Consider the following 27,923-nt stretch of genomic DNA (forward strand, 5'->3'; position numbering starts at 1 on the left):
GTCAGGGGTAACTCCTAACCTGCTAAATGGAAAACTTGTTTAATGGGACTGTAAAGGAGAGAAGTTTACAGTTATGGCCAAAAGTTTTCAGAATTACACAAATATTGGTTTTCACAAAGTTCGCTGCTTCAGTGTTTTAAGACCTTTTTGTCAGATGTTGCTGTGGTATACTGGAGTAAAATTACAAGCATTTCATAAGTGTCAAAGGCTTTTATTAACAATTACATTAAATGTATGCAAAGAGTTAATATTTGCAGTGTTGACCATTCTTTTTGAAGACCTCTGCAATTCTCCCTGGCATGCTGTCAATCAACTTCTGGGCCACATACTGACTGATAGCCGCCCATTCTTGCTTAATCAATGCTTGGAGTTTGTCAGAATTTGTGGGTTTTTGTTTGTCCACCCACCTCTTGAGGATTGACCACAAGTTCTCATTGGGATTAAGGTCTGGGTAGTTTCCTGGCCATGGACCAAAAAGGAGGAGAGAGGAGCAATTAGCTGAGGAGGAGCAGGACCTTCTTAAAGAGTCAGGGTCTTCAACATCTTTTGGAAAGACTAAATCTGAGCGCTATGTTTGCTTTAGTTTTGAGGAGAACTGTGTGTTAGTACATAATATCATCCCTGTGTCTGAGTGGCTTTTTGGCACTCTAAGGGGGGTATTCAATTGTTAGCGTTAACGGGGAAAAACGATCGCTCAAAAAATCTTACTCGCTCAGGGAGCGGCGAGCTGAAATTCCGCGAGTAAACTACCATATTAACGCTTTAATCGCGCAATATTACTGTATAAACGGTAATATTTTTTGAGCGCTCGTTTTTCCCCGTTAACGCTAACAATTGAATACCCCCCATACAGACAAAACTGCCTTTTCCATCAGTCTGTGATGCTGCTGGTGCAGTTGAGCCCATCAAAAGGTCTATTGAGAATTGCCGCAAACGGATCTCAGACATAAAACGGTGAGTGAAAGAGAAGATGTTGGAGAAGAGGAGGCAGCTGCAGAGATTGGTGGTGGGTTTGCACTGGTCATGCTATACACCTCTTATGAGGAGGAGCTTAAACAACTCATCCCTTGAGAGATAATAGAAGGGATCATGGACAGGCCTCTATCACAATCTAAGGCTGGTGAGTGATGTCTAGATTTAAATATTTTATCCGTTTATGTCTAAATAATAATCCCACATCATGTAAATGTTAGAGATTTTTGCACATTGAATGCAGAAGCCTGACACATATTAGATAATGTGCTAATGACATGCCAGTGTCATATTTTAATTTTACAGGGGTTTTTTTGCCAGCAAAAAATATTAATATCAAACATCTCCAAATTTAGTTTCCAGAAGATGAGGAGTGTGGGGAGGCTGCCCCACCAAGCATTTCAGCAAACACCACAACACAGCCAAGCAGAACCATCCCGTCATGCCAATCCCTGAGCCCACAGCAAGATATAAATAAATAAAAAATGTTACTTAATGGTATTATTAAAAGACTAAGTGCCTTTATTTGTTTATTTTTTACCAAAACTCATAAAAGTGTGAATTTGCACATGTAAGGACTGCTTTCTTTATGTTCTAATATATTTCTGTTAAAATAAAAAGTTTACTTCACGCACACTGGTATTAGCAGTGGTGATGTACACAGATATGTTTATTTTGTGATTGATTGTGACCTTTAACACCAATGTTACACTTGTAATTATGCTATGAGGTTTAGTTCAAAACACATACACATATCATTTAATTGGTGCCAGAGGTTTCACTCACATAGTCCTGTGCGTATGATGAAGAATCTACAAGAATATATAAAAATAAAACGATACAGTGGAATGGTAATTACCTAATAATGACACTTAGTCAAAAAACCATACACACCTGAAAAAAATCTGGATGATCCTATCTCTGACCTGCCTCCTCCCCTCTGTATTACCCATTGTATTATCCACATCAACTGCTGGAATGAACTCACCTGGTTTGTCATTGTGTACTGCATGTGTTAAGGGTATACTTTGGTTTAATGCTAAATTATGCAGCAGACAGCACCACAACACGTTATCAGTCACCTTACCTCGGATATAGAGAAGCACTCCACCAGATGTATCAAGGCACCTGAATCTGGTCTCAAAAGGCCAAAGGTACATTCAATGACCCTCTAGTGGCTGTATGCACCTCATTATATCCGTGTTGTGCAAGAGTCTGTGGATTAAACAGAGGTGTCATTAACCAGGATTGACACCCATATCCTGCGTCACCTTAAATGACACATAAATACAAATACTTAATTAAATCTCCACGAAAAACAAAAATAAACACATTATACTTATCACACATACTCTGTAGCCATCCCTCCGGCATTTCACCAGTCTGAAATTTGGGATAGAGGGCTGACTGGCGCAGGATATAGACATCATGGCACGAGCCAAAATGGTCTGCAACAACACTCATGATTTTAATTTTTGCATCACAGACCACCTACACATTCATAGAGTATGAATGATATGTGTTGACTGTTGGTATAGACTTCAGTTCTTTTATAAGGTGGTCTCAGCCCATTGTGTGTGCAATCTATGGCCGCCAAGACATTAAGTAATCTATAGAAGAGTCTATAGAAAGCTCCCTTCAACTCATGCCATTCAGAATCCTGGTGGTGGAAGCAGATACAGGTAGGTACCACTTTGTTAAGACGACTTAACATTAATGTTAATACCTGGAGAATGTGGCCTGTGTGAGCCCTACAACCTGTGAGTACACAGACTGAAATGATCCAGTTGCAAACAATGGAAGACACACAATAATTTCTGCATCTTAGTTAAAGCATTGGAGCAACATGTTAATGGCTCTAAATCAGAATGCAAATGCTCATACAGCTGCAGGAAGTTTGTTCTGTTGAGCCTAAACATTTTAATAACCTCCTGGTCAGACAGGGAGACCGGACTCAAACTTGTCCTAAAATCACGTAGCCTGCCCAACCTAAGAGGAGGATGGTGCTGGGGATGTTCCTCTCTCCTTCTCTGTGCAGTCTCTAAAATCTCATTTTCCTCCAAAAGACCCAACAAAAAAAACCAATTCCATTTTCATTAATTCCCTTTTGGGTCTCTTTTTATAGATATCTTTAACCTGTATAGACCAATGCCTGGTGTGTTTGCTAATCACGCCTATCCAAAGCATCACGCTGATTCTGGCGGTTTTTTATGTGAAAAAAGCTGCGATTTTGAATGTCGCAGCTTCAGACATATGGCGAATTGTATTGTTTGAGTGGCCAAACAATGGGATGGTGATTTGTATCATAGCGATTTTTGCAAAAAAAACACTTTGCTAGCGATTTACTATCACCTCGCACTTTCACACATCGTTGAGTTCTAACTCGCCCGAGGAAATCACTTAAAAAGCCAAATCGCAGCTTGATACATTTACCCCCTAGTCTGCAACCCTCTTATTCACCATTACTTTAGTAACTCCACTGGTCCAATTCAATCTGGATTCTATGCACTTTATTTCCGTATATTGTCACTCACATTAACATTTCCAGTTATTTCATGGTTCCTAACTCTCGAAGTAATTTCTCACTATTAATAAAGGATCTATAATCACTAACTTAATACATACCCTCCTCCCCCATTTGTGAAGGGCTTCATTGAAAAGCCCTGCTGGGGAAACATTGGTATCCCTTATCCATAGGTGGCTTTATTTTTGCGTCAGCTGCCAGGTTGGAATGTCCGCCCCTCGTCCAGTCTTTATAAAAGAGTTAATGTAAGGAGTGCAACCACTGAGTGTTTAGTGTGCAGTAGAAGTCCACTGGAGGGCTGATATAATAACCAGAAAACGGTCTGGCATTTCAGCTTAGTCAGCTAGATGTTTGGCTGACTGGTCAAAGGCGGGACCTATGTTTGTATGGGACTTTACGGTAGGGCTCATCACTGAAGCTATGCACAATAGGGGGTGGTGGGTCAGGGTTGGCATAATCACCAAATTATTCCCGGGTGCTGAAAACTACACGCATAAGACAATTAGTAACTCCGATCGTGCAGCTGAAATTGAGAACCTATGAGTTCTCAATCAATGGAAACCAAAAAAAAACAACAACAAAAAACACAGCTGGAAAAAGAGCTACTAATCCTGAATAATGAGTTCATGGAATTATAAAATATCAACCTTTACTACAAACATGTAAAACAATATATAGCCAAAGATAAGGAATTAAAATAAGGTAAAATATATAAAAATTGTCCATGGGACAATGGGAGTTTGAAACCAAGGGCATGTGCTACATCATATTGTACACTGGACCAGCTAGAATGCAAAGGTAAAAGTATTGAGTGGGCTGTGTGATCAGTCGCACAGCAATGTTGGTCAGAGGGATGTTGTCTTGTGTTAGCTGTGTAGAGGGTGGTAATAGGGTGGTAATAGGGTAACCTAGGGAGATTAAGAGGGTGTTTGAGGAATATTATAAGCTTGTCTAAAGAGGTGGGTTTTTCAGAGAACACTTGAAGTTTTGAAGACTAGATAGAGGAAAGTCTTACTGTGTAAGGGAGGGAATTCCACAAAGTGGGTGCAGCCCAAAAAAAGTCCTGTAACCGGGAATGGGAGGATGTGATGAGTGGAAGAGAGAAGCAGATCTTGTGCAGAACGGAGGTGTCGAGTTGGGAAATATTTTGAGACAGTGAGGACATGTATGTCGGTGCAATTTTGTTGACAGCCTTGTGTGTTAGTAGAAGAATTTTACATTGGATTCATTGAAACACAGGCAACCAATGTAGAGACTGACAGAGTGGCTCAGCAGAGGAAGAACGGTTTGCAAGCAAAATCAATCTAGCCACTGCGTGCAATATAGATTGTAGGAGTTCAAGTCTGCCTTTGGAAAGACCAGTAAGGAGGGAATTGCAATAGTGAATTATTTATTTAATTTTTATATATTTTATCTTATTTTTATTCCTTATGTTTGTTTGGGTAAATATTGTTTTACATGTTTGTAATAAAGGTTGATATTTTATAATTCCATGAACTCATTATTCAGGATTAATATCTCTTTTTCCAGCGCTGTTTTTTGTTGTTTTTTCAGGGTTGGCATAGTGCCAGGATTAGGAATTAGAAAACAAAAACTTTAAGCTGTGTCTATTACTCTCTTTTTAGACACAAATTACCCAAACCTCCTTTTGTTTCAAATGGGGTCTGAGGCAAGAAGGTGCATATGGATAACCTTCTCCAAAGACACCCATAAATGGCTTTCTGATACAAAATATAATACTACTGTGTATTTTCCTGAATTTTCTACTAACAACATTTCTACAACTGTAGAAGCACATTTACTGGCTCTGCTTTGCAGGAATGGGTCATCTTGGTGGTGATTACAATATAACAATAAGTCACACTCCTCCTTCCCAAGACAAAACCACAGTGGTCTATAGTGGCAAATAATTAAATTGTCCATTTGGTTAAACAGTAAAAAATATTCTCACTATAGATTACTTGTTTTCCCTAAAACAACTGTGACTAGGTTCCGTTGTCTTCCTCATCTATTATAATAGCTGTGGATTACAAAGCTTCTTTGCATAAAATGAGCTGAGCTAAAAGCTAAAGGGTTAGGTACAGATTTCAAATGTTTATATGTTACATAAAAAGTTCTGGAACAAATAGCTGACATTATAAATATGAACTTTATTCTGTAGTAACATTTTGAGGTAACAGGACCAATTTTATTTAGGAACCTTTTAAGATCCTCCTAATTTGAAAAAAAACATGACCGAGCTCAACATGACAAAGTAGACGCCCCCGCACAGACAAATAAAAGATACACTACGAAAGGGTACGTGAGTGAAATTTCATGGGTAGGATCTAATTAGTTCACTAGACAGTACAAAGACTCCTCTATACATGTGCTATAACAGTGAGTCCATATAGAATGTTGCAAGGATTCATCACATCCTCCCTGCAGACACATTGGTTTAGTAGATTAGATGCATTACTCACAGTGGGGGAGAAAACTGCATGAACTAGATGTTGGTTTGGGGTTTTTATCTGTTGTCACCCCGTGAATCATTCATGTTATGAGAGTGTTTTATAGTCTACAATCAAGGTGTGGTGAGTGCCGTGGTTTACATGTTGGCAACGTTGTCATTTTAAAAACTATCCCCCTTGTTTTCTCATTTTATTCAAATATGAAAGAGGGGGATTCTCTACTATGCCAATGTAGGACATTGAAATTTCACTAATTCTGTCATTAAGGCTGGGTGCCTACTGGATCCCATAATCCCATTCGACATGCTGTGGTAACCAATGCTTGATCTTGCAGCCACTCCATTGATGCCCTTTCTGTCATTTGCAGTGAGTAAACAGGGCAGGCAGTGTCCAAAAGACAAGTCATTGTCACAACTATATGTGTACCTGCTATTGTTGGCACAACTCGGAGGAAGGTGCAGAGTCTAACGTGCCCCTGGTATTCACCAGGAACCCCCGCAAGGAAGTATGGACTCCGCTGCAGGGACACGCAGGTCGCGGTCCTTCCACGAGTCAACAGCGAGATGCAAGGAGATATCAGACAGGCCGGGTCAGTAACGTTCTGGTAGTACACGATACACAAGGATATCCAGAAGAATGGTGAGACAAGCCGGGTCGAAAACGTTCAAGTAGCGCAGTACAAAGGGAGAATCCAATAGGGGTGGTCAAACGGCCTGGGTCAAAAGGTCACAGGCAGCACAGGGATAGTCAGGAACAAAGTAGGATACTGGTACACACACAATACGCTGGAGGCAGGAAGACCTGATACTCTGGCACTGAAGAGGTCACAGGAAGTGCCTATTTAAAGTATCAGGGGCCAATAGAAAACTTGATGGGCGGCAGCGCTTATCCTGGCTACCGCTGGGACTCGAGAGCAGCGTCCCTTCGGCAATGGGACGCGCATGCGCAGAAGGCCGCACCGAGTGGCCGGAACTTCCGCGTCTGGTTGCTAGGCAACCAGGCGCGCCGGGCACAGACACAGACGGCCGTCCCCGGGAGACAGCGGGACGGCGCCTGACAGTCACCAATGCTCCTGACCACAGGCGTAAGTGGAACCAACAAGTTCCATTCCCATTTACACGATTTTACTAATGTTACAAAATTCTATCAAATGTAGGATTTTAACAACAAATCAGTGCTGTTCCCTGATGTAAATGCCAACTAGTAAAACACCTTCATATTCATAATCCTCTTCTGAACATATTCATGCTATCAAGCTGTTGTAGACCAGCCAGCAAAGGGTATCCCTATATTTATTGAAGTAAGGCTGTATCTAATCCCTAAACCCCCAACAACCCATACACTATTTAGCAATGGATCTTACCCTTGTTTCATGACGCTTAACTATGTTTAATTAATTATTTTTATGTACACATATGCAAGCCCATTTTTGGGCTTCAGACTCATTGAGGGAAGATTCAATTCTATGAGAGGTGCCACCGGAGTATCATTTGGACTACACGGTGGTGTCTGGCCTCAAATCTTCACTTATTAGAGGTGTGAGCAAAAAGAGACGAAGATATCAATACTGTATTAATCGGAAGTGTGCACAGGTGCACACTGAGGGAGGCTCCCGTGACACTTTGCGGTTAATTGAATCTCCCCCAATTGTCTCATGCAAGAAATGTTTTGAAAAGATTTGTTTACTGTTCAAATGATAGGCTGGAGCTATAATCCTTGTTTCCTGACTTTGACCTTTTACTGAATCATTAATGGTTAACTTAACGGTCATGTGGTTACAAATCTTTTTGGTCTCTGGATTGTGCTTCTGATTTAGACTGCAGAGGGAGAGAGTACAGTTTGGAATAGTCATTTATCAGGATTCCCACAAGTATTGTGTAAATGTTATAGTAACTTATACTTGAGCTTTAAATGGCACTTCTTTGACAGAGAAGCACAGGCAAACTATGAATAAATGTAATACAAAAGACTAAATTTCCACCATGCACAGTGAATTGTTTTAAATAAAAACAAATAACAAATAGGCAGCATTCCCTCCTCCCCAAAGCCTCAACTAGTGCCAGCCACCTGGCCTGGTGTCCTCTATAGGAGGGAGAACAAAAACATGGTTCTCTCTCCTATAGTGAAAACCGGTCCCAGAGGGTTAACACAGGGCTGGAGTCTACAGGGCTGGTGCTACTATCAGGCAAACCCAGGCCGTTGTTAAATGATGTAATGTCATTTATACAGGTTTTTAATGCTCCAAAGGCACCCCCAACATGGAACGCAGGCTTTTTACACGTGAAGCTGTTGGCTGCTGCTCCTAAATGTAAGTGATACACTGGGAGGATGGTACTTGGCTATGATATCACATCCAAACTTCCAATCTGAGGAGCAGAGGATGCAGCCTGCACTTCCTACCTGCTAAAGTAAGAAGCAGCGGGGTGGGTGTGCAAACTCAGAGGGTTTGTGAGGCACCACTTGAAAGGGGAGAAGGGGTATCACCTAGGGCATCCCAGGGTAGCTATGTGCATGCCTGGGATCTCTAAGGAGGGTGAGGGTGGAAAAAAAACACTCTAGTCTCCTGTCCATTTTATTAGAAATGTACAAAAGACACACAATTTTACAATAAAATTGAATTTACTAAAATACTCAGCCAAACCATCATTCAACACTTTATATATCAACAAAAACTCTTTACTTCCTTTCTTGATGTGTCATAGTCCAAATGGGAACATCCCTCCCCCCAAAAGAACACAGCAAAATGTTCATTAAATAAAAGTGATCCACAGAAATACTGCACTACAGCTGGGAGTGGCAAGAACTTCCCTTCACCAGACAGCCAATCAGCAGCTGATGAACGGGAGTCTGGGCTCCTCCAGGATATAATCATTTTGTGCTGGTCGGTCATAATTTACAGATGGATTTAATGATGGTGGTTTTATTTATTTTCTTTCCATTTAGGCTATGACAGGTCAAGAAAGAAAATGTTTTTTAAAAAATTTGATAAAGTAGTGATTACGTTTTTTTTAATCTTTTATTTCATTAAACTTTATTTTAAAATGATATTTTTTTACTGTTTTGGTGTAATGGGCAGGTGTCTTAGGTACCTGTTTTATTTTAAACAGTGACATTGGGACTGTTTTCTCTCATTAAAGGTATAAGACAATTATGTTGCAGATTACACTTCTTTCATTCTGTCAATAGGCACACACTGGGAAGTTCTTTGAGCAATAACTTTTGTATTAAACAGTGTAGTTATCTCAGCATACAGGTATAACACATCTTGAATGTAAAACAAATATGAAAACAAGTCAGGACATTCTTCGTACAATAGAGTACATTGCTATAACACACATTGACAACACCGTAAGACATTTATGAACAGTTCCACCTGCAGTCACTCCAGTGTAATCACTCAAGCAACATTAAGTCTTAGGGCTAGATTTACTAAACTGCGGGTTTGAAAAAGTGGAGATGTTGCCTATAGCAACCAATCAGATTCTAGCTATCATTTATTTAGTGCACTCTACAAAATGACAGCTAGAATCTGATTGGTTGCTATAGGCAACATCCCCACTTTTTCAAACCCGCAGTTTAGTAAATCTAGCCCTTAGTCTGTTGACGAATCTCAGATTATACTACAGATGGTACTACATAAGAATGATACTTAATAAAATGTTTCTTCTGCCACACCTGATTGTTGGAGGGGCCAGTGGTCACGGGTGCACCATAGTCCATTTCTGGTGGTCATGTCCTGTAATAGTTCCGAATCCACACTCTTCTAAACTGATTATTTGAAGCCATGGTAGCTAAGTATCCCTGGGTGTTACTTTTGCGTTAACCCCCTTCCAGATCTTCATCAAGTGTAAAAAAAAACCAGTATCAGCGCATCCTAGCTGCAGCTTAGTGCTTATTAGCTAAAAATTGGAAGCACTGTCTCCCCCCCCTCCTTCACTGCACTTAAAAAAAATTGGCACATAGCAGTCATGGAAGAAATCACCTATTATCTCCATAAATAAGGGACATGTATTTAATCAAGTATGACCCCCCCGGCTATTAGGATCTTTCTGTTACTATCAGACAGCCCTTAAATTTCCTTAAAATAAGTTGAAAATATATTTATTTCTGCACAATAGTCCTGTACCCTCCCTCTCTTTCTTTCTCACTCCCCACCTGTCCAACCCCTCCCCTTCCTTATTTTTTAAAATAATTGGTTTAGTTTTATTGTTTTTGCTCTTATGAATGACCTTGCAATATATTGGTCAGTGCTTACTATATTGAACTCCTTGTTCTACTGTTATAATATTATTATTATTATTATTATTATTATCATATATTTGTAAGGCACCACAGTGCTCCTCAGCGCCGTACAGTATGGAAAAAGGACATACATAAAACAAGGACATACAAGGCAGACAAAATAAATACAGACATGAAAACAAAGGGTTTGGAGGATCCTGCTCATTAGAGAGCTTACATTCTAAGTGGAAGAGGGCATGGCTGAAACAAGAGGAGCGAGTGTGGCTTAGAGTGGAGATTGGGACAGCTGTGAGGATGTATCAGTGTGAATAGTATTATCGGGGATAAGGTAAGCTTTAAAAAAAAGAGATGTTTTTTTTTAGAGAACGTCTAAAGATTTGAAGGCTGTAGGAAAGCCTGATTGGGTGTGCGGAGGAATTCCATAAGTGGGGAGCAGCAAGGGAGAAGTCTTGTAGGCACAAGTGAGAGGCAAGGTCAGAGGTAGATCTAAGAGGGCGGGAGGGAGAGTATTTTGATATGAGATTTGAGATTTATGCAGGGGTAGTGTTGTTGAGGGCTTTGTAGGTTAGGGTGAGTAATGTTAATTGGATTCTGGAGGACACAGGGGGCCAGTGTAGGAATATGCAAAGTGGTGCAGTAGATGTGGAGCAGCAAGAGAGGAAGATAAGTCTTGCAGCAGCAATTAGGATGGATTGAAGTGTGGATATATGGGTGTCGGGAATGCCAGATAGCAGGAGGTTGCAGTAGTCAAGATGGGAGATGATGAGAGAATCGTTAAGAGTTTTGGTAGCATGTTGAGTAAGAAAAGGGCGTATTCTGGCAATGTTTTTAATGTGTTCTTTTATATAATATGTGTATGATTTTGTTTGACCACACAAAATAAAGAATTCTAAAAAAATTGAGTTGCTGCAGAATTCAAGTCCTTATGCGAATTAGTATTGGCCGTGCTCTGCCAGGTACACCCTTGAAATTGTGCCATGCATTTTTGTACAATAATCTTGTGCTGCGAAATGAAATCTCTTTTCTGCATTGCTCCACAAAATAAGGCACAACATTCTCCACTAGTTGGCACTTCACTCTGCCCAACTCTGTTCAACTCCACAGCCATCTTTGTCCACAAACTTATGCACCCCAGAGGAAATCTTGGTGCATTTTCTCAAATCGAGGTCCACAGCGGGTGTAAAGCTATATTAGTGTTATCAAATCCATTTTGCTTTTCATAAACGGCCTTCTTTGTGTGAACTTAAGAAACAGGTTCTGTCACATGACTCATTGCAAATACTACATGTTGGAATGCAGAAGTCAGTGGACGCCATCTACAAAAACGCGAAACCTCCATTGCTCTGCGCAGAACATGCTTTGGACCAGCCGTGTGCCTGGATTTGTGTAAGAGCACCTAGGCTCACCACAAACGGACTTGAATTGTGCACCAGCTCATAGCTGGCCGTTTTCAGGTCTCATCTTATACTTTTCATTGGGATGCATTTTGCACCTTTACTCTGTACCTCAGAAGTGCATTTCTAGGCCCACACCAAGAAAGTTATAAAGAGCTGTATACACACAAAAGTGACACATTATAAACATAGTGCAGATATCTCCTCACTGTCAAGAGGCTAAACTGAGCAGTATTTCAGAAGTAAAACAGTTTGAATTAGAGAGGTGGTTCTAAGTGGTAGAAGTTTGGACTTTTTGAGGTAATGTTCTACACCAGGTGCCGAATGGTAATTGTGGGGTTTGATGTGACATACCAGCTATCTTGTGTAATTTTGCACATATATTTAATCTGTTGTTTGATGCACATTGGACTTATTTATATAAGTCACAATTCTTCATAGCAGCTAACATTTCTTGTACCACTTTTTTTGATTATCCTACTTATAGTGGGACACCGTCATGATAGTAACGCATACAATATAAAAAACATAATTAGTAATGAGCCTATATGGTCTAATCCAGCTATATCCAGTATATATGTATACACATACATACAGACACAAACCAGCATGCAAAAGTCTAGTATCACTAAGAAATTCCTTGTTTGTTTTTTTAAAGAATTGATACTTTTTTAATCAAAGTACTATTACATTGATGTAAAAATATAGATAATACAGAACTAATGTTGAAAATGTCCATTATTGCTTAAATTGACGGATTTAGAATTTATAAGAGTATAAGTACATTACAATCTATAGACACCTTGCTGTGCTATCTGAAACAGTTAAAAGACGACTCCAGGTTGCTAGCTTTATAGGCAAAGTTGCAAATACAAAGCCATATTTGAAACTAACAAATAGAAAAAATAGGGTTAAATTGAATAAAAGCACACAGACATGGGATGGTGGATGACTGTCAAAGAGTATCATGGATGGATGAGTCTTAGTTTGAGTGTTTGGCTCGAAGAGGAGAACACATGGGAGATGTAAAGCAAATGAAAGGATACTGGAGAAGTGCTTAATGCCTCTGTCAAGTATGGTGGAGAAATGTAATGGTATGGGGCTGTTTTGCTGCTGGTAAGGTGAGATTTTTACACAGAGTGCAAGGAATAATGAGCCAGTAAGGTTACCACTCTATTTTACAACATCATGCCATTCCCCGTGGTCAGCACTTGATTGATTCACCATGTCGCAGGACAACGATCCTAAGCATACTTCTAAGCTATGCAAAAACTATTTGGTGAAGATACAGAGAGTACAGTCTTTGATGGACTGGCCAGCACTATTGGCAGATCTCAACCTTATTGAGCTCTTGTGAGATGAGCTTGACTGTTAGGTTAGGAGAAAATACCCTACAAGCCAGTCGCAACTCTGGGAAGAGCTATAAAAGTCATGGGTACAAATTTCACCTGAATATCTTCAAAAAAAATGACAGCTAGAATGCCAAACGTCTGCAAAGCTGTAATTGCTTAAAATGGAGGAGTCTTTGAACAATTTGAAGTGATAAATAAAACAGTTATGAAATAAAAATATTAAGTTATGACATTGTTCCATGTAAGAAAGCAAGTGAATCCTCACATTCAGTGGTAACATGCTGGTAGGTTAAGATTTGAAAGCTGATTAGGCTGATCATGTGACTCACCTACATGATAAACAGCCTTTGTGATGTCACTCAGCTGTGGTATAAAAGTCACTGTTTAGTATAGAATACTCAGTTATCATCTACACACCCACTGTTTATTGCTGTGACTACTGATATATCTCCCAATCTAAGGTAAGCTTATTTCAACCTGTTATATGGAAATTATGTTAAATTGAAATCATTCCACAAAATTGAATGATGTCTTGATGCAATGTGTTGGAAGTGGGTGGTACTGGTTTAATGTGTGGGGAGAGGGGTAGGGGTGGTATTGGTTTAATTTGTGAGAAGAGGGCTGTGGGTGGTATTGGTGCAATGTGTGTGTTTTTTTATTACATAGACAAGGGCTCAAACAATTCATCACAAAAAAGTGTCTGTTGCCGACTTATTACGACAACTTTTTGCTTTTGCTTCTTTCCAAAATCTAACACACTTTATAAATCATGCATTTGCCCCGTGAGCAGCAGTGGAGCTTAGAGTTGTTATTTTTATTTTATAAAAGACAAGTGTGTAAGGGGCTGGGGCATGAGTATTGAGAGAAGAGAGGCCATAGGTTGGAGCTTTGCCCAGGCCACCGAGAAACCTTAGCGTACCGACCCTCCCCATTGTTACACAAAAAGACAAAGGGTTCTTCTTTAGTCCTAATGTTTTTAGGAAATTAAATGGATTTGGAACCAACAGTTTTTGGTTAACCAGAATCTAAAGTTACAAGGTTTGTTAGCTTTGGTAAAGGGTTTATGGATCTAAGAAAGTCAAATTACAGTTGTTGCAGTTATCGTTGGAACATCTGAACTTCGCCAGTCGGGTTATGCCTATGGGCAGAGGTTTTTGTTATAGGCCAGATCTGGTAAAAGAGGGTATAAAACAACCTTATCTTTTTGGCAAAGCATGAAGATTTGTGTATTTGCCAGAATTTCTTGTGAGAGTATTGCTGCAGATGTACTGTGTTGATAAGGACCCTCCAACCAACTACTAGTTCTATACACATGTAAACTGACTATGAATACACATTATTCCCTTCTTAGTTATTCAGTAGTAAACAGATGCAAAAATATGGGGGTCCATATAAAGACTCTTAAACAGTCCTGATATACGTAGGTGGCGGAGACCCTTTATAGGGGGTATACCTTGGACGTCTGCACTTGACTTTTGTGTTTTGACGGTTGTTGCTGCCGTTACGGATGATCCGGGCGTTCCAGTTCCCGTGGTTGTTGTTGGTTGTTTTGTTGTTTCTGCTGTGGTGTGGGAAAGAAAGAGTATAAGCGGTGCAGACAATATACTTTGATGCTAGTGAATTTAGCAGGTGATTATAGCTTTTCTTGCAGTTTTTGTGTTATAGCTCTTTTGCTTATGTTTATAGCTCTAATGCAGTGTATATTGTGTGTGGTGGTGATACCGCTATTTGCTATTGTTTGTGGTTTATAACTCTGGGGGTTATTGAGGGTAGAAATTGTTTATAGCTTTATGTTTATAGCTCAATGGTTATAGCTCGTGGTATTGGAGCAGTGTTTATGGCTATATGTTTATAGCTCAAAGATAATAGTTCTTGGTTTTGGTAGCAGTGGGTGGTAGAAGCAGTAGGGTTCCCTTCAAGTGGGATTTATATTGTTGTTTATAGCTCGTGAGTATTATGTGCCCAGATGGGGATGGCTGTAAGAGTATGTGGGATGGTGCGCTGCTCACCCACTACACACCACAAACCAGACCAAGTTCCCGACCACTATTACACCTATACAGACACATAGATTCTAATCACCACAAATTTATCACATACAGTCATTTAAAGTAACATCTACACCATCCCACATACTCTTACAGCCATCCCCATCTGGGCACATAAGCAGATCTCTCCCAGCAACTGAGGAGTTAAATAACTTACAATTCTCTCAGCTACTATTTTAGGCAGTTTCACAATAGGATCAAACTTCTGATGCAATATAGACAAAAACTTGCGACAAATGATTTCTTTCTCTGTCCCTATCACTCTGTGTCAGCTTGCAGATTTGGCTGGCATAAACTCTTCCTTCAGTCAGTACCATAAACTCTCAATAGCAATGTTACAGTCTCGGTCAGAGGTTTTAATAACACAGCTTGATGTCTTACTTGTCTCACTTTAATAATTTGAACATAGCTGTTGTGTGTTTTCCGCCATAATATTGATACAATGCCTTTGATCTTATTAATAACTAATCTCATTATTTGGGATATAATGCAATTTGCGACGGTTTCGCTATTTTAGTCATGCCGAATAACACGCACCCTGAACGTCTAAGAGGCATTATTTTACATAACCTTATAAAACATTTGTCTTGTACCACGCCAATTGTAAACAAGGAATCCCAGTTGTAGTGATTACACATCCCAACAAGAAATAAGAGCAACTTACGCAATTCTTTTGTTTGACCAGGTTTTATACAGTCTTAAGTATTACATATCTATTGACCTCCACGTCAGATAGCCCACCATCATGTGTTAATCGCTAAATAAATACCAATTTATCATTTACCTTACTATAATGCATTATCAATATAAACAATACAATAAATGTACAAAATCTTTTACTTTACAAAGATAACTTTGAGATCAAGCATACAGTATATAAAATGCTTACATACAAAACAGATAATACAATATAGTCTCAACAGATATGATGTTAATCAATATTTTACTAAGCCACTTCAGAAGTGAGTTATGTGTTACCCTACTATGTTGCTTTGTATTTCAATAATCCTTTAAAATATATATATATATATATATATATATATATATATATATTGTAACAAAAGAACAAGCAGGGCGCCTCTGAGTATAATATCAAATATACAACGTGGAATAGAGCAATAGCATGCGTACCGTGAGGTAGACAGCGATGGGTCTTTAGGAGATAGTGGAGTAGTCTTTACTGTGCTTGTAGTCCTCCAGATCTCCACCGATCAGTACAATAATGCAGAAAAAACGGACATAGTATAACACTGTAATATTCTTAATAAGGGCAATATCACCAAATTCCCCACAATACTATGGGGTGTGTGGGATTGATGTCCCAAATTACTGATTACAGGACACCCATATGAGTGCAGAAAAAAACGTTATATATATATATATATATATATATATATATATATATGGAGCCCTTCTGCTCCACGAGAGGTTTCTGTCCTCCCTGAGCTTGCCTTAGAAAGATGCATCCTTCTGGGATGGGTTTTAACGATGGAACTTTAGCTGTAAACATCCCTCAAGGCAATAGTCCAGCAGAAACACCCAGTGTCACAATCTGCCCCTGGATGCTCTGCAGCATCTTCCTTGAGAATGCTGCTTGCCTCCGGCTTCTCCTGTCTATCAAGAGCAATGTTGACTTTGCTTTTATATGCATCCATTCTGCAGTACCACTGTTCCACCAAAGGGGCCACTGTGGTACTTGGACTGCTCTCCTACCTGCCAGAGTTTAGCTTGTTACTCCGGGATGCTTAGTACCTGTCTCTAGCCTTTAAAAGACTGTCTCTCCTAGCAGTTTTTGCCAGTGCATCAGTTGCCATAATTTCTGCTGGTTCTTGTTACGTGCCATGGCGACCGCAGCTCCTCTCTCCTGCTTGCATCCCGGCTTTCATAGCATCAGCCGGAACGTCACTTCCAGTTTCTAGGTCCCGACCGTCACAGTGGCAATGGCCGAGACGCTCTCACTGGCAGCACTGCATCCCGGCATTAAAGGCAGCCGGGTGCAGGTGCAGATTAATAATACAATGGAAAGGGCTGTGCTCAACCCCAAATCAGGTAAGCGCAGCAATACTCAGGAATCCCTTCCTGTAAATCACAACATATACATATACACAATGTATTGCGCTCAATTGCCAAAAATGCATACGAACATAATCAAAATGTCAGTGGATAATAAATCAAGAACATACAATCTAGTCCTAATATTGAATGATGATGGGAAGCCAATGAGGCTAATAATATTGCAATATATGGTCAAATATATAAATAACAATGGTATGGATATTGACCTAAACATCCACTATATTATGTAAGTGACCAGATGTTAAACAAAGTATATTGGGACCAATTGATGTTAAAGACCAGGGGTTTAATAGACAATGGTTATAAAATATAAAATCATAGAATCAATAAAAACAGCAAATATCCACAAATGAAGGCAGTAATACAATAAAATATAAATGGTCAATAAAAAAGTCAATGCTGAGTCCAAGGGGATTCCAATATGAACACTTATGTGAAATTACGATTAAGTAGATGATAAAGCTACTATCCAAATGTCACAAAAAGATAAAATCCAATGATTGAAAAAAGCCTCTGATGAGGACTAAGTATAAAAACTGTACTCACAAAATCCGGGGTCGCAGGATATATACATCAGGGTACCTGACCAGAGATATAGAGCTCTGGGGACCGCGGTCCAGATTTTAAGCAGACTGTGAGTATCGATATGGCTCGCAGAGGGTGTGAATGGTGAAATGGACAACATCCAGATCAGAGTGCGTTCCAGGGTGGGACGCAAAAACCGGATGTCCTGTTGTGTCAACAATTGTGGGTGTGCCCAACGCGTTTCATCTGCATCGCAGATTTCTTCAGGGGATGTGAAAGTGCAGATTAAATTATGTATTTACGGCCTCAAGTGGCTAATTAAACCTCCAGCCCTTCTTAATTCTGATTGGGCATTCTAGGTAATGAAGGCAGGGAGGGTTTAGCCTTCCTGCTGGCTATAGGGTTCCGTTTCCTGGCTGCTGACCTACTCCTGTACTTTGTTCCTGTACTTCTGGATAGACCCTTCTGTGTATGACCCCTGGTTTGTTTATTGGACTGTGATTTATTGCTGGTGACCCTGACTTCTACCTGTGTCTCATGCCGTCATCCCCTTGCCCACGCTATGGTTATATCCATAAGCTTGTACTATGCAGAGCATAGGACCTAGAGGCATCTGAGTACCTGTGAGCGCAACTAGCTGTACTGGAAAGGCGGCTGCTATAGATGAAGACCTCTACCACCTGTTCTACAAGCTTATGACAATAGCCGTTAGCCGTGACAGTTCTCCTGTGTGTTATCTCTAATTGATTTTCTAGTATTGACCTCTGCTTGTCTCTCCATTTCGGCACCTCTTCCTGTGACCTCTGACCTGGCATTGTTCTGACTTCGCACCTGCTTTCTCCCTGGTTTCGTGGTGGACCATCTGGCTTTGACCCCTGTCTTGTTTGACCCTCCTGCATCCTGTGTTTGCATTCCATTGCACCACTAGTATCACAGAATTTCAGAGATGGCACTAACCGGTATTAGCGCAACTGAACAGGGAGGCGCGAAGTCTAACGTACCACCGGTATTCACCAAGGACCCCCAGAAGGGAGTTTGGGCTTAGCTGCAGAGGGTATGCAGGTCGTGGTTCTCCAAGACAGTCACCGATGTAGCGACAGTAGTAGACATGCATAGTTAGGCAGTCCAGGTCAAAGCCAAACGAGCGGTGCGGTATACAGGGAAGTTCCAGAGAGAAGTGAATTGTCAAACCGGCCGGTCAGCGAGGTACCAAAACAAAACACAGGAGAATAGTAACAGGAATCCGAGTCAGAACCAAAGAACACTGGATCAGATGTTCAGGAAGCGCTGGAGCAGGAGTGAACCAATACTCTGGCACCCAACATGTGCCAGAGGGTGCTCTATATACCATAAGGTGCATCCTGATTGGGTGGAGACTTGGCCGTCAGACACGCTGACCGGTGAGCGGAGATGGCTTCCCGCTGCTAGGCAATGGGATGCGGCTGACGAGAAGGTGCAGGCGTCCGTCTCCTGCACCAAGTGTCAGTGCAGAGACGGCACCTGACAACTAGCAATCCAGCGTCTACAGTCTGTGGCATATCCAGTTATCTAGCTCCGGTGTCTGCAGCTGTTACACCTCTGTGACTGATCAAATCTCCTGGCTGTCTGTCTACCTGGACTTCCAAGTATTCTGCCTTGCAGATCACTATACTTTCTCTGCCTGCTGATCATCCGGTGCCTCATGGCTCCCGAGTAACTTGTGTGGCCTGTGTTATAATAAACTACTTTGTTCCACATAAGCTCTCTCAGTGGGCTTAATATTGGGAAACCTGACAGCGTGAACTAGCCATAAGATTGAACCTTCTGTTGCATGCTTAGAGGATTCCCAGTGTGTCGGTTTATAAACTCTGTATTTAACATCCAGAGACCATGTCTACCATTTCTTCTGAAATCCCTCTCTTTCAGATGCTCCAAATGGACATTCTCCAACTCCATTTTCAACTTTCTCAAGTCTCTACTTTGGTAATTAAGGTGCTTAAACAACTTTCCGTCTCCGTTCCAAGTATTTCTTGCTCCAGTACCAGCTCTGGAGTGACAAATTATTTTCCCAGGGATAAAGTCATTACTGCAGTATATCCTTCAGAAACTGTACCGTGTGTTGAAACGGAATCAAGATATGCTTGACCAGAAATGGATCCACTCAAGAAATTGTCAGATTTTCTTTTTTCTAGTTCTCTGTGTTCAAACGTTGTTTTTTTGCCTCAATCAACCTTGTCAGCTTCTGTATCTGTTCAAGCAGCACCTCTTAATGATGCTACTACAAAATTGCAGTTAACCAAGAACCACTGTGTAACAAACTCCAGGTTCGCAGGTGGTCTAAGCCCCCACCTGACCGAAAAGGAACGATGACGCAGAATGACTAACAAATTATGTCTCTTCTGTGCCAGTAATGTACACTTCTTAAAAGACTGTTCACTCTGCAGACCACGATAGCCTACAGAACTGTCTTCAGTTTACTCGCATCTTCATTCTGGATTTGTTTGTTCATCACTTCTACATTTCAACCTGTTCTGCTCTCTGGGATGAAGCCAAGCTCGCCAGTTTAAGCTGCCTGTCCTGAAGTGCCAGCCTCTGCCTACAGCTCAAGGTGCCAGTCTCTGCCTCCAGCTCCGAGGTGCCAGTCTCCAGCTCTGAGGTGACTGTTTCTGCTCCAGAAACATTGCTTCAGCCAGAGTTGCCACTCAATATGGTTCAGTCTGAGTTACCAGTTGGTGCTGTCCGGTCTGTAGCTTCTCCCAGTGCTGTCCGGTCCGAGTGCTGTCCAGTCTGAGGCTTCTCCCAGTGCTGACCAGTACACGTCGTGTGCCCAGTCCGGGCCTTTCTCCAAGTTGTGTGCCCAGTCCGGACCTTCCTCCAAGTTGTGTGCCCAGTCCGGACCTTCCTCCAAGTCGTGTGCCCAGTCCGGACCTTCCTCCAAGTCGTGTGCCCATTCTGGGCCATCACTGACCAAGGGTGCTCTGCCCGAGCCCCCAGAGATGTGTGTTCAACCCGAGCTGTACAAGTTATGTGCTATACCCAATTCTCCTCCCAAGGTTCTGACTAACATCATCCAAGGTTGCTAAGGGCTCAATTTATCTTCTGCTCCAGACTTCTGAAGACCTACCTTCAATGGGAACATCCAGCAATTTAATACACTTATAAAATTTTGTATATCTTATTTTCCATCAATACCCAATCTCCTAGATACCCAACAAAAGCAAGTGTTTCCTGTTATCCAACTTTGCAGGTAAGCCTCTGGAATGGGCAAGCCCCTTTATTGAGACCAGAGATCCCATTATTTCAGATTTGCAGCTTTTTACTGATGCAGTGATCAAAGAATTTGCTCCAGCACTTGCTTATCCTATTCCCAGTGCTTATCTATGCCACTTTCTTTATCTCCGACTACCCCGACCTTGAAGTTATCTTTATCTTCAGTCCATTTCAAGCAACTCTCTAAGAGCGGTAAAAAGAGAGGCAAAAAGAAGAGGAGAGAGGCTTCGGGGTCTCTGCATCCCTTGGGCGAGGTTTCTATTCCTTTTTCATCCTTAGACAAGGATTTCTCTGCTACATGTCCAATTCTAGATTATGATTAAGACTTTTTTGATCGTTCCTGGTAATTTGGGCATCTGGAATCCACCTTTAAAGGGGGAATACTGTCACAATCTGCCTCTGGCTGCTCTGCAGCATCTTCCTTGAGGATGCTACTTGCCTCCTGCAGCTCCTGTCTGCCAAGAACTATGTTGGACTTTGCTTTTATATGTATCCAGTCTGCAGTACCACTGTTCCACCAAAAAGGCCACTGTGGTACTTGGACTGCTCTCCTATCTGCCAGAGATTAGTTCGATATTCCGGGATGCTTAGCATCTGCCTCTAGCCTTTAAAAGACTGTCTCTTCTAGCAGTCTTTGCCAGTTTATCTATTGCCATAACTTCTGCTAGTTCTCCTGTGTGTTATCACTGATTGATTTCCTGGTATTGACTTGTGCTTGTCCCTCCGTTTTGGCACCTCTTCCTGTGATCTCTGACCTGGCATTGTTGTGACTTTGCACCTGCTTTCTCTCTGGTATCGTGGTGGACCATCTGGCTTTGACACCTGGTTTGTTTGACCCTCCTGCTTTCCTGTGTTTGCATTCCATTGCACCACTAGAAATCCAGCACCTACAGTTTGTGGCATATCCAGCTCTGGTGTCTGCATTCCACTGCACCACTAGCAATCCAGTATCTACAGTCTGAGACATCTCCAGCTATCTAGCTCCGGTGTCTGCAGTTGTTACACCTCTGTGTCTGATCCAGTCTCTTGGCTGTCTGCCAACCTGGACATCCGAGTACTGCACCATGCAGATCACTACACTTTATCTGCCTGCTGATCATTTGGTGCCTTGTGCCTCCCAAGTAACCTGGAGTCCTGATACCCGTGACACATCTGGTGCCTTGTGCCTCCCAAGTAACCTGCAGTTCTGACACCTGTGACTCATCCAGTGCCTCGTGCCACCTGAGTAACCTGGAGTCCCGACACCTGTGACTCGTCCAGTGCATCATGCCTCCTGATAAACCTGGACTTCCAACACCCGTGACTCATTTGGTGTCTCCTGAATATCCTGTAGTCCTGACATCCATGACTCCTCTGGTGCCTCCTGCCTCCTGAGTAAACTGGAGGCCAGTCATCCGTGGTTTATCCGGTTCCTCATCCCCCCTGTGTAAAGCAGGTATCCTGAAACCCGTGGTTTATCCTGCTTCTATGGCCTCTGAACTAGACCTGGTTATCCGGCTTCTCAGCACTGACTCTTTGAACTATATTATTATTGACCATTCTCTGCATCTGTGGCTTCCTGAGTTATCCTTGCTATAACTGCCATACCCTGCTATACTCGTTGCCTTACCAATTATTGCATCCTAACCTGTGTAACCTCTGTTATAATAAACCACTTCGCTCCACTTACGGTCTCTCAGTGGTCTTCATATGGGGAATCCTGACACTCAGTGATTGCTTGTGGGTAGATCCTCCATGATCCCAGGTAACAGTAACACAGCATAATTCACAGCAACCAACAACCAATCACTATCCTCAAGCAGTCTGTTTTTGGCTCCTCCCCTTTTCCCTAAGAATATCTTGGAGCCTTCTAGTATATTCTAATGCCAAAATGCCCATTGTTTTGTGGGCTTTTGTAACTTATTGCAGTGTCTAACTGTCTCTGTATGCTTTTAGTGCAGTTGGGGGCTCTAGTTTGCAGTTTGTCCACCCCAAAATACAATTTTCAATGAACTTCCCAGAGGCACTCTGGGGGATGGAATTTTCTGAATGAGTGCATGCAGCAATATACCTGTGATTTGCAGGGTATTACAATTGCACCTCCACATTCGTCCAGTTATATGATGCTCTTTGGAGGTGTTACCTTCTGCTCCCCTTACTGGAAACCCAGTAATTTCTTGGGAATTATCATCATCTATTGTTCTGATAAAGTTCTTTCATAAACCCAGAGCTATGATTGCATAGGAGTTAAAATTAGTGGTGATCTTCTAGAGCAGTCAATATACTGGAAAATGCCCATTGGTTTATTGATTCTGGACAGGAGTAGTTACAATTCTCAACAACCTCATATGTATCAGTCTTCTGCAGTGCCCATGGACCTGCTTTCCGGGCATTTATATTTATAAACATAAGCTAATAACCCACTTTTTTTGCACAGTATGTTGCACAATTAAAGCAGAGTGGAAATGTCTCACCAACACTTCAATACTGCAAATAAAGGAGAGTGTTTAGAGAGTGCTTGTTCTGGAATGGATGACGGGGGGGATACAACGCCATCTCCCATACTCTATCTGGCACCCTTGATGTTACAAATATGGGGTAGACCCTGGAGTGTTTTCCTTTTGCTTGTATCCCAATTTTTGCACAGCCCACACTATCACCTATCCCACTCCTTTACATCTGCTTACGGACCTGCATGCTGCCCAGGTTATACCCGGACAGAGTGGTGATTTAATGTTTAGCGACTGACAACTCACTGTAAGTGTTTTTACTCATGAACATGTTTACTTTCTTTTTTTGTTTTATTTCAAATGGAACCTGTATGCCTAACCTCTTTCCCTTCCATTCCTTTTGCCCTCAAGTTTATTGCTCAAAATATTATATGTAAAACCTAAATAAAATAAAAAAACATATAGGGGTAGATTTGTTAAACCTTCTAAAAAGGAAATGTAGGATCGTGCTATGATTTATCTAGTACAATCTAGAAAATAGTAGCTAGAATGTGATCTGTTGCTATGGGTAACACCTTCACTTTTTAGATGGTCTGACATACCCCATAGTCACATTCGTTCTAACACTGTGGACAGAGACCAATATCTTGAATGTCTGAAGAGGACATTCTTAAAATCGAGGCTGCCAACCTATAGTAATTGACAGTCTAATGTTCAGAGCCAAAGATACATTAAAACAAACTTCTCCAATGCAAATATCAAACATAAAACCTTGGGGTATATCTGGTAGTAACCTACAAGTCACTACTGGAAGCAGTAAAAAGAATTGTGCGGCACTGAAGGAGTGTTTTTAGTGGCGAGCATGCAAGCATCCCCCCTTCTTGTCTGTGTCCTGTTAATGAACTTGCCCGCATTTCCTCTTCTAAAATGCTTGTGAGAAAATACATACATTATTTTTCGACTGTTAGCACATTTTATAGGCTTTAAGAACATGCATTGAAAAAGTATAATTAACGCCTGTGTATACAAGCACAAAACTATGCAATACACTCCCACAATGACTGATATTAGTAGATAAATTCAAAAAAGAATTTTGCAGCATGGTAACTAAGTGGTTAGCACTTCTGCCTCACAGCACTAGGGTCGTGAGTTCAATTCCTGACCATGGCCTTATCTGTGTGGAGTTTGTATGCTCTCTCCGTGTTTGCGTGGGTTTCCTCCGGCTGCTCCGGTTTCCTCCCACACTCCAAAAACATACAGGTAGGTTAATTGGCTGCTATTAAATTGCACTTAGTCTCTTCTCAATCTGAGTTTGTGTAAGTTAGAGAATTTAGACTGTAAGCTCCAATGGGGCAGGGACTGATGTGAATGAGTTCTCTGTACAGCGCTGCAGAATTAGTGGTGCTATATAAATAAATAGATGATGATGATGCATCTTCCTAACTAAACAGGAAACACAGGACTCCTAAAAATACATGATAGTGTTTTCAACCAGTGATAGTCCAGGCGGTAAATGTATCAAGCTGTGATTTTTTTGGGGGCGATTTAAAATCACCGCAAATTGCAAGAGATAACCGGCGAATTTAGGTGCAAAATTGCTATATGTATTAGCCAGCGATTTTGACTTTCCAAAATCTATTCTCTGGCGATTTGTGTCGATTTTAAAACACCTATCTCTCCCATGTTATAGTCTAACTCGCCGGAGATTAAACAAAACTTGTCCGAGTTTGAATTTAAAATCGCCAGATACAACACGCTGCTTTCTATAGGAGAGATTGCCAAACACATCACTGTTACACTGCAGGGCAAAGTTACTATAACAGGAGACACAATGAAAGTTTAAATAAATCAAGTTTTCTTTTGTAAAGGTTATTTGATTATGAATTTTCTTATGGGGACAATTTATTTTAAGAATAAATCAGTGACCCAAATGTAATTATGAATTAAATATAAGTGTTTTGTTTTTTTCTATATTACAGTGGCTATTCCATCGCTAGTGAGGCAATATTTATAGTATGATAGGGCAACACTTAAAATTTCCAGATGGGGACACCATTTAATGTACAGACTTGTGACACTACAAGTGCTCATGTGCATGCTGACACTTGTAGTGCCACAAGTATGTACTTTTAATGGTGTCCCCATCAGGAAATTTTAAGTGTTGCCATTTCATAAAAATATAAATATTGCCCCACTGGTGATGAAATAGTAAGACAGTGTAGCACTGGAAAAAAAACAAACATTTTTCGTGTTTCTCTTTTTCTAACATTTATGTTTACTATTTTTAATTGTTGGGTAAATTTTAGTATAACATATCACAGTCAGTAAACTATCGCCCATCAGCAAATATTTATACATGCCAGTAAATAAAAGGAAAAGTCAGGGAAAACTAGCACCAGCGTGCAGACAGGGTCAATCATGAAACATGTAATTAGTGTAATAGTTACACCAGCAGACAGCTCACACACAGTTACACCAGCAGACAGCTCACACACAGTTACACCAGCAGGCAGCTCACACACAGTTACACCAGCAGGCAGCTCACACACAGTTACACCAGCAGGCAGCTCACACACAGTTACACCAGCAGACAGCTCACACAGTTACACTCAGCTCACACACAGTTACACTCAGCTCACACACAGTTACACCAGCAGACAGCTCACACAGTTACACCAGCAGACAGCTCACACACAGTTACACCAGCAGACAGCTCACACACAGTTACACCAGCAGACAGCTCACACACAGTTACACCAGCAGACAGCTCACACACAGTTACACCAGCAGACAGCTCACACACAGTTACACCAGCAGGCAGCTCACACACAGTTACACTCAGCTCACACACAGTTACACTCAGCTCACACACAGTTACACCAGCAGACAGCTCACACAGTTACACCAGCAGACAGCTCACACAGTTACACCAGCAGACAGCTCACACACAGTTACACCAGCAGACAGCTCACACACAGTTACACCAGCAGACAGCTCACACAGTTACATTTAGCTCACACACAGTTACACCAGCAGGCAGCTCACACACAGTTACACCAGCAGACAGCTCACACAGTTACACTCAGCTCACACACAGTTACACTCAGCTCACACACAGTTACACCAGCAGACAGCTCACACACAGTTACACCAGCAGACAGCTCACACACAGTTACACCAGCAGACAGCTCACACACAGTTACACTCAGCTCACACACAGTTACACCAGCAGACAGCTCACAGACAGTTAGACCAGCAGACAGCTCACACAGAGTAACACTCAGCTCACACAGTTACACCAGCAGACAGCTCACACACAGTTACACCAGCAGACAGCTGACACACAATTAGACCAGCAGACAGCTGACACACAATTAGACCAGCAGACAGCTCCCACACAGTTACACTCAGCTCCCACACATTTAGACCAGCAGACAGCTCACACACAGTTACACCAGCAGACAGCTCACACACAGTTACACCAGCAGACAGCTCACACACAGTTACACCAGCAGACAGCTCACACACAGTTACACTCAACTCACACACAGTTACACTCAACTCACACACAGTTAGACCAGCAGACAGCTCACACACAGTTACACCAGCAGACAGCTCACACACAGTTACACCAGCAGACAGCTCACACACAGTTACACCAGCAGACAGCTGACACACAATTAGACCAGCAGACAGCTCCCACACAGTTACACTCAGCTCCCACACATTTAGACCAGCAGACAGCTCACACACAGTTACACCAGCAGACAGCTCACACACAGTTACACCAGCAGACAGCTCACACACAGTTACACTCAACTCACACACAGTTACACTCAACTCACACACAGTTACACTCAACTCACACAAAGTTACACCCAGCTCACACACAGTTACACCCAGCTCACACACAGTTACACTCAGCTCACACACAGTTACACTCAGCTCACACAGTTACACTCAGCTCACACACAGTTACACTCAGCTCACACACAGTTACACTCAGCTCACACACAGTTACACCAGCAGACAGCTCACACACAGTTACACCAGCAGACAGCTCACACACAGTTACACCAGCAGACAGCTCACACACAGTTACACTCAGCTCACACACAGTTACACTCAGCTCACACACAGTTACACCAGCAGACAGCTCTCACACACCACACATAGCTGCTGCCAGGACTCGAGGTCGCGCCTCCCGCGTGTGGCCAGCGTTACTCGTGCACTGCAGGACAGGCGGCGGCGCGCAGCACAGTAGTACTCAGGACTTGTGACAGCGGTGTCTCACCTGGCAGCACACACCGGGACCCGCCCTCATTACTGTCTATGTCACCGGGACCTACCACCTGTCTCTCGGGGACTTTATATCCACTCAGCTCCTCACTGCCCGGTGACGCCCGCACTTGCTGTAAGTATAAACTTCGTGTGATCTGGGCTGGTATTGCTGGAGCGGACAGTTACCGGCACTTGTATTCAGCATGTAACCTGTACCTGTGTTTTATTTCCTAGAACACAACAAGTCACAGCCGCCTTTGGCATGTCCTCGGTGGTCCGGTGAGCCGGCGGAGAGCCCCCCACTATGTCGTGTTGTGGGGAGTATCAGGTAACACGTGACGCACGTCCCTCTCTGCCAAATATATGTGACCAGCCCGGACG

The 27,923-nt window shown here is 41.9% G+C and overlaps 1 protein-coding gene and 1 long non-coding RNA gene across 2 annotated transcripts in view; one reads left to right on the plus strand and one right to left on the minus strand.

The window, feature by feature from the left end:
- Positions 1-259: 259 nt before the first annotated feature.
- On the minus strand, positions 260-27,849 carry LOC142099148 (uncharacterized). The gene is made up of 4 exons (XR_012678482.1): positions 27,759-27,849; positions 14,388-14,495; positions 2,060-2,187; positions 260-459 (listed from the first exon to the last, which is right to left on the minus strand). It is a non-coding gene; the product is annotated as an uncharacterized LOC142099148 (long non-coding RNA).
- SLC44A3 (solute carrier family 44 member 3) overlaps positions 27,784-27,923 on the plus strand; it is a 94,464-nt gene continuing 94,324 nt past the window's right edge. Inside the window, exon 1 of the mRNA XM_075182312.1 lies at positions 27,784-27,870. Coding sequence (XP_075038413.1) covers positions 27,847-27,870 — 24 coding nt within the window. The 5' untranslated portion in view covers positions 27,784-27,846. The remainder of the gene's footprint in view (positions 27,871-27,923) is intronic.

This window comes from Mixophyes fleayi, chromosome 8 (genome assembly GCF_038048845.1).
Source record: "Mixophyes fleayi isolate aMixFle1 chromosome 8, aMixFle1.hap1, whole genome shotgun sequence".
Taxonomy (NCBI): Eukaryota; Metazoa; Chordata; class Amphibia; order Anura; family Limnodynastidae; genus Mixophyes; species Mixophyes fleayi.